We start from the raw sequence: 7407 nt of genomic DNA, 5'->3' as shown, positions 1-7407 counted from the left end.
TCTCTGGTAAAACTGACTGGAAAAAAAGATTACTAAACACAGGACAAACAAACAAAAACAACAAAACAATAGGAGCGCTCCACATCGAGGCAGCCATCTGCGGTGCCATCATGATGTTCAGTAAATAGGGATGTACTCTGTATGTGCCTTACGCTACATACATGCAAATATGCAAGCTGTTTAGTGTTATTGGCTACAAACAGAGCGTGCTATGCTCTTGATGGTGTTTTCCCTGTATGTGCAAAGGAGGAGCTTTAAAAGGTATGGGCAGCCGGTATCAGCACAACACTGTCTCCACACATTCACAAGCGCTCACATTTGAATTACATGCACACTATATATTTATCTCATTAAATCACAGCTTTTGCGGTTAAATAATTTCACCAGGACATAATGTGATTTTAATTTGTGGGCTGAATGTTTACATAATGACATTCGTACGTCAGATGGTATTAATTTTTAAAAGATCCAGCACATGAGCGTGGGATCGGGACATCCCTAGAATTTATACACAGCTGTAGAGACTACTGTGCTTTGCATGTGATGTTACAGTCACGTCGTGTCCTGAATGAGGGAAAAAATTACTTAAAAATCTGATCTGACAGTTTAGACTCAAACACATTTCCAAAAATCCATCTTAAATTTTACTTAAAATCACATATGGATGTAGTTTGGATCAGGTTTTTCAAAAGATCAGAGTCACTGTGTTTTTATCTGCTGTTCAGTCAATAAACAACTAAATGGATTTGAGCGGGACATGCCAACAAATCAGATTTTTTCTGCCTGTCTGCACAAAGCCTTTGTCACAAGTCTGAAAATTAAATAACTTTTTGAATTTTGTACTCTTTCCTACGTTATACTTTTTCATATGTTGGAGGGCATCATCATACTTTTACATTTTATTCGCACTGCACCGCCCACTGCTTTCATCAATACCAGTCTGTCAATCAAGAAATTCAATGAATTGCACAAAGGTCAATGTCGCTGTGAACCGCACCACTCTGCTCTCTGGAGCCTGTATGGCCTTCACCAGCAGAAAGGACAGCTAATTGTTAGCGATATATTAAAGAGGGGGACAGGGCTTTGTCAAGCTAACAGAAATCAATCTTGGTAAGCCTCAATCTTGGCAGGCGGTGTGCGGATGTGAAAGGTGACAGGAGAGGAATGGACTGAGCTGTCTGGTCGAGAAGAGTCGGACAGGTTTCTCTTACCGATCCATTTATCGTTTCCATACCAGGAAAGGTTGCCTTTTGTGCTGTCATAGTATCCAATCTTCTTGTAGCTGCCACCTGAGAAAAAAAAGGTAAGATTTGAAATGAAAAAGGACCAAAGTCTGAGAGAAAAGGAAAGTGAAACAACAATGATCATTTCTCACTCTGACATTTTTCTCATGACTCTAAACATCATAATTCTGTCTAGTATGTGAAATATACACTACCAGTCAAATGTTTTGACACACTTGACTGAATTTATGTTGACCTTAAAAATCTATTGATCTGAAGGCTTATGCTTAAATGCTTGAAATTAGTTTTGTAGACAAAAATAAATTGTTCCATCATATATGGTTGGGATTTGTTTAACTTTATATTGGTCTCCACATAATTTCCATATTTCCTTGTTTACTTTGATAACATCCCTGTTGAAAAAAGAATTACAAGCCCTCTCAAAAATTATAATTAGTTTAATTGGTTACAATAGGAATTATATTGGTTTTGATGGTGACTAATGGTCCCTGTGGGTCTCTACTGGTAATGTGTTGACTTCTGTTGGTGGCATGTTATCTCTAGTGAATACATATCTATACTGGAAATGTCCTGGTTACTTTCGTAACCTCCGTTCCCTGATGGAGGGAACGAGATGTTGTGTCGATGTAGTGACACTAGGGATCACTCTTGGGATCCCCAAACACCTCTGCTTTTTTGAAAAAAGGCCAATGAGAATTGCAGAGTGGAATTTGCATGCCACTCCCCTGGACATATGGGTATAAAAGGAGCTGGTATGCAACCACTCATTCATGTTTTGTGCTGAGGAGCCGAGACCAGGTCCCAGCCATTTCAGCAGGTGGTTCAGCGTTGTGGCAAGAGGGACACAATGTCTCGTTCCCTCCATCAGGGAACGGAGGTTACGAAAATAACCAGGACATTCCCTATCTGTCACTCACTCAACATTGTGTCGATGTAGTGACACTAGGGGTCCCTATACAAAATGCCACAACTATCTGAACTGTGTTACGTGAACTGGTAGTGTATGATGGGCAGACCGCTGTGTGCCTCGTAGCCAGCACACCAGGCCGTCATGTAACCTCCCCCAATGCTCTTATGAGCATTGAACGGTCCATCAGGAACAAGTCGACTGCCCAACGATAGGGACAGGCTAGCCGAGGCATCTTTCTCTCTCTTTTCTCCCCAAAAAGAGTGGAATTTGTTAACCTACTGGGAGCCATAAGTGTCTGCATCGGGGGGTGTCCCTCCAAAGGGGAAGACACCACGGAGACCACACCCCACCCAAAGGGGGGTGGGGTATTTTGAGTGGTCTTACCGAGTCTTGTCGGAAGTATGTCATGTGGAGAGGTCCCATGGTAGGCCCTACCCGAAGGGGGAGGAGATTCTACAGAGCATGGCGACCGGGGCAGAGGGGCCTCTGCCTGAGGATACACAGTTTGCCAACAGGGAAACGATTTTGCAGAAGATATCACATGGGGTCGCCTTCAGGGAACCAGCACATGTGGAGCACCTGGCCAGCTGTCCCGGAACTTACCTGCTCGTGCCTACCAATACACGGTGGATGCCATATGCCCCAGGAGCCTTGAAAAAGTTTCAGTGGAACCGCTGTCCTCTGTCTGAACACCTTCAGACAGTTCAACACCGACTGCACGTGCTCGTTCGTGAGGCGCGCTGTCATCGAGACTGAGTCCAACTCCAAACCGAGAAAAGAAATGCTCTGAACCGGGGAGAGCTTGCTCTTTTCCCAGTTGACCTGAAGCCCCAGTCGGCTGAGGTGCCGGAGCACGAGGTCCCTGTGTGTGCACAGCAACTCTCAAGAGTGAGCTAGGATTAGCCAGTCATCGAGACAGTTGAGGATGCGGACGCCCACTTCCCTTAGCGGGGCAAGGGCTGCCTCTGCGACCTTCGTGATGATGTGAGGGGACAAGGATAGGCCGATGGGGAGGACCTTGTACTGGTATGCCTGGCCTTCGAAGGCAAACCACAGGAAGGGTCTGTGTCGAGGTAAGACCAAGACATGGAAGTACGCATCCTTCAGGTCTACCGCCGCGAACCAATCTTGATGTCGGATGCTCGTTAGAATGTGCTTTTGTGTCAGCATCTTGGACGGGAGTCTGTAAAAAGCCCGGTTCAGTACTCGCAGGTCCAGGTTTTTCGGTACGATGAAGTAAGGGCTGTAGAACCCTTTCTTCATCTCAGTTGGAGGGACAGGTTCTATCATGCCCTTGCACAGAAGGGTAGCAATCTCTGCACGCAAGGTAGCGCCGTTCTCGCCCTTCTCCGAGATGAAGCAGACGCCGCTGAACCTGGGCAGGCGCCTGGTGAACTGAATCACGTAGCCGAGTCGGACGGTCCTGGTCAGCCATCGTGACGGGTTGGAAAGCACGAGCCACGCACTCAAACTCCGGGCAAGGGGGACCAAGGGAATGATCAGGATGTCGGACCGGCGGGTTGGGCCTCGTGGCGGGGCAGAGCTCGAGGTGCCACATCGAGGGGATTCAAGCCCCATGGCTGTGCTGAGTCCAGGGACATCAAAGCACTTACCTGGCTCCTGCCACCCACCATAAGATTGGCCGAGGAGGGGGAGGAGGAATCTCGTCCCCGTAGTCCACCGGAACCAATCCCGTTTGAGCGTGTTTGTGCCACAGCTTGCCGCACAGGGGATGGTGGACAGTGGTCATGACGACAGCCGTGCGCACCGGACATGTGACCCAGGAGACGAGGAAACCATTCTTTTGTCAGGCTTTTGGGTGCCGCAGCCTCCTGGGCATGCGGTGACAAAAGATTCTCCTCCCAGCCCTCCACCGGGGGATGGAGTTGTCTGTCGACCAGCTCCAGAGAAGCAGGTCTCCTCACCCCTGGGTCGCCCGTCTTGGGGGGGCTTTGAAGCCTTCCTCGGGTTCTTAGCGGCTGGCCGCGAGATGGTGTTGTTGCTGCAGGAGGATGCCCTTAGCAACAAGTAGACAGGGTGCAGGCTTTTAAGCCGCGCTGGGGCAAGATATGTTGTAAGGCCTCCATCTGCTTCTTCACCACAGAGAACTGCTGGGCAAAGTCCTCGATGGTGTCGCCAAACAGGCCAACCTGAGAAATGGGGGCATCAAGGAACCGTGCCTTGTCCTCCTCTTCCATCTCGACCAAGTTGAGCCAAAGGTGGTGCTCCTGGACCACCAGGGTGGACATCGCCTGCCCGAGAGACCACATCGTGACCTTCATCGCCCGGAGAGCGAGGTCGGTCGCCGAGCACAGTTCCTGCATCAATCCCGGTTCGGAACTACCCTTGTGCAGTTCTTTTAGCATCTTGGCTTGGTGTACTTGCAGGAGAGCAATGCCGTGCAGAGCGGAGGCGGCTTGTCCAGCGGCACCGCAGGCCACAGTCGTCAGGGACGACGTAAACCTACAGGCCCTAGACGGGAGCTTCGGGCGCCCGCGCCAGGTGGCGGCGCTCTGCGGACACAAGTGCACCGCCAGCGCCTTATCCACCGAAGGATCACCGAATACCCCATGGCCGCTCCACCATCGAGGGTAGTGAGAGCGGGGGAGCTGAAAGACCGGGACCGGGCAGTAAAAGGTGCTTCCCACGAACTTGTCAGCTCCTCATGCACTTCCGGAAAGAAAGGGACCAGGGTGGGGCGTGGCCGTGGGCAGCGCCCTGAGCCTTGGAACCAATCGTCGAGCCGTGAGGGTTCAGGGGAGAGTGGAGGGTTCCACTCTAGTCCAACGCTCGCGGCCGCCCGGGAAAGCATGTCCGTCATTTCCGCCTCGGCGTGAGACTGGGCGACCGCTCCCGAAGGAGGAAGCCCAGCCGAAGCCTCTGCGTCAGACTGGATGAACCCGCTCTCCGATGCTGCGCTCGATAACTCATCGTCTTCCCGAGCTCCAAATGAGAAGTCGAACTCGCACTGAGACGAGCCGGTGGTCTCATGTGAGAGCCCGATCGGGGTGAGCGAATGTGCTGGGGAATGGGAGGTCCGTGGGGGGATACCCGGTGGAAGTGGCCCCATTAATATCCCCAAATCACCCACAGTGCTAACCAACGCGGCCTCAAACCCGTTGGTAGAAGGACCAGTGCGGGGAGCCGCTGGGGTGGCTTGCTTTCGTAAGAAAGTTGCGACCGCAACGTTCCCATGGTCATGTTCTCGCAATGAGGACATGACTCATCCACGAACGATGTCTCCACATGGGCAGTGCCCAGACACGTAAAACAGCGATCGTGGCCGTCAGAAGCGGAGTGATAACGACCGCAACCAGGAATAACACACAAACGGAAAGGCATCTTTAAAAAGACGTTCCGTGTGTGCCACTCTTTTTGTGAATGAAAATATACTCTTTTAGAATATACTCTCTTATTTTCGCTCTGCCGAAGCACCCAGGGGCGTTCTCTGCACTCCACAGGTGCAGAGGGGGAGAAGCCGCTGAAATGTGCCGTAAATCCAGCAGTTTTGAGGTGCGTCTTTGGAGGGAATTGAATTCAGTGCACTGAATACAACTGCTCGGCTCCGAAGAGAAAATCTGAATGAGTGGTTGCATACCAGCTCCTTTTATACCCGTATGTCCGGGGGAGTGGCATGCAAATTCCACTCGCCAATTCTCATTGGCCTTTTTTCAAAAAAGCAGAGGTGTTTGGGGCTCCCAAGAGTGACCCTTAGTGTCACTACATCGACACAACGTCGAGTGAGTGACAGATAGGGGACCAATGCAAACCATTAAAGGACTATTGTGGGTTCAATACAAGTTAAGCTCAATTGACAGCATTTGGGGCATTATGTTGATTACCACAAAAATGTATTTCGACTCATCTCTCCTTTTCTTTAAAAAAAATGCAATAATCAAGGTTACAGTGGGGCACTTACAATGGAAGTGTATGGGGCCAATTTTTGGAGGGTTTAAAGGCAGAAATGAGAAGCTTATAATTTTATAAAAGCACTTACATTAATTCTTTTGTTTAAAAAAATTTACTATTTGAGCTGTAAAGTTGTTTGAATCATCATTTTAATAGTCGTTTTAGGGTTTTAGTGTTTACGGCATTATATTGTCATGGCAACAAAGTTGTAGAATATGATACAGCTTTACACAGAAAATGTTAGTAAGTTATTTTATCAAACTAAAATCATGTTAAAACACATATTGTTTGTCTTGTGGATATACTTTTGAAACTTGTGAGTGAGTGTTTTGACGTTTACAGATTGGCCCCCATTCACTTCCATTGTAAGTGCCTCACTGTAACCCAGATTTTTGCTTTTTTTGAAGAAAAAATAAAGTTTTGTGGTAATCAACATTATGCCAAAAATGCTGTCGATTGAGCTTAACTTGTACTGAACCTGGTATATTCCTTTAAATCCTAGTGGAATATGACCCAAAACAGACTACAAAACATCATTTGGTTATGCTTTTAAAAGTTATCAGCTGATGGTTTGTGATGGTATTTGTAAAAGGTTAAAAACTACACACACAAAAAATAAGTTTTTTCCTTTTAACATAATGTCTACCTTGCAGTTGCTCAATAAGAGTCCAGGCCATTCGGGAACCCTGAGCGTCAAACACGACATGACCCTACAAGACATGCAAAGATGCAAGAATCCCTGTTTATAAAATATAAAGTACATACCACAATATCATCAAAATACATAAAACAGAAATAAAAAAAGGCAAAATCTTTGGAAAATGGAGGCTGAATCATCCTGTTATCATGCAAGTTTAAACTTGGATTCATTGTTTGCATCATGAAAATAGGAACATTTGAGACTGATGAGTGTCATTCCAACAGGGCTGGAAAATGAACATGTGGAGTATTTTATCTCATTAATATTTCACAGCTTTTCTCTTTCAATGTTTTGAAAAGTTAATTGCCAACTCACAGAGACTCCTTCAAACGAGCTTGTGTTGAGGGCTCGGTATATCTCAGCAGTGATTTCCTTGTTGTTATAGTTGAAGTCCTCCAATGCCCAGCCTTTGGCCCTCAAAGGGGCCACGGTTTTATTTAAGGCCAATGCGAGGGCCCAGACAGCATCATATGCCAGTGGAGCTTCCTGAAAGCCCCCAGTTTCTTCTGGGTTCTTCCCCCCGAGACGTGACATCAGCTGGGCCTGGAACTCTTGGGATGTCTGTGTGTGATTTTGAAGGATTAATGTCCCCATCATGACGTTGGTCACAATAATTTGATTTAAAATAGGTAAGAAAGCTTTAA

General features: G+C 47.6%; 1 protein-coding gene across 1 annotated transcript in view; it reads right to left on the bottom strand.

The window, feature by feature from the left end:
• The window catches only part of LOC127430170 (gamma-aminobutyric acid type B receptor subunit 1-like), a 70798-nt gene that overhangs the window by 33687 nt on the left and 29704 nt on the right, over positions 1 to 7407 (bottom strand). The window contains exons 13-15 of the mRNA XM_051679728.1: positions 7079 to 7324; positions 6710 to 6773; positions 1212 to 1289 (exon numbers count right to left, since the gene is read on the bottom strand). Of these exons, the coding sequence (XP_051535688.1) occupies positions 1212 to 1289; positions 6710 to 6773; positions 7079 to 7324 (388 nt within the window). The remainder of the gene's footprint in view (positions 1 to 1211; positions 1290 to 6709; positions 6774 to 7078; positions 7325 to 7407) is intronic.

This window comes from Myxocyprinus asiaticus, chromosome 39 (assembly GCF_019703515.2).
Source record: "Myxocyprinus asiaticus isolate MX2 ecotype Aquarium Trade chromosome 39, UBuf_Myxa_2, whole genome shotgun sequence".
NCBI lineage: Eukaryota > Metazoa > Chordata > Actinopteri > Cypriniformes > Catostomidae > Myxocyprinus > Myxocyprinus asiaticus.
This window is presented reverse-complemented; position numbering and strand designations above follow the sequence as displayed.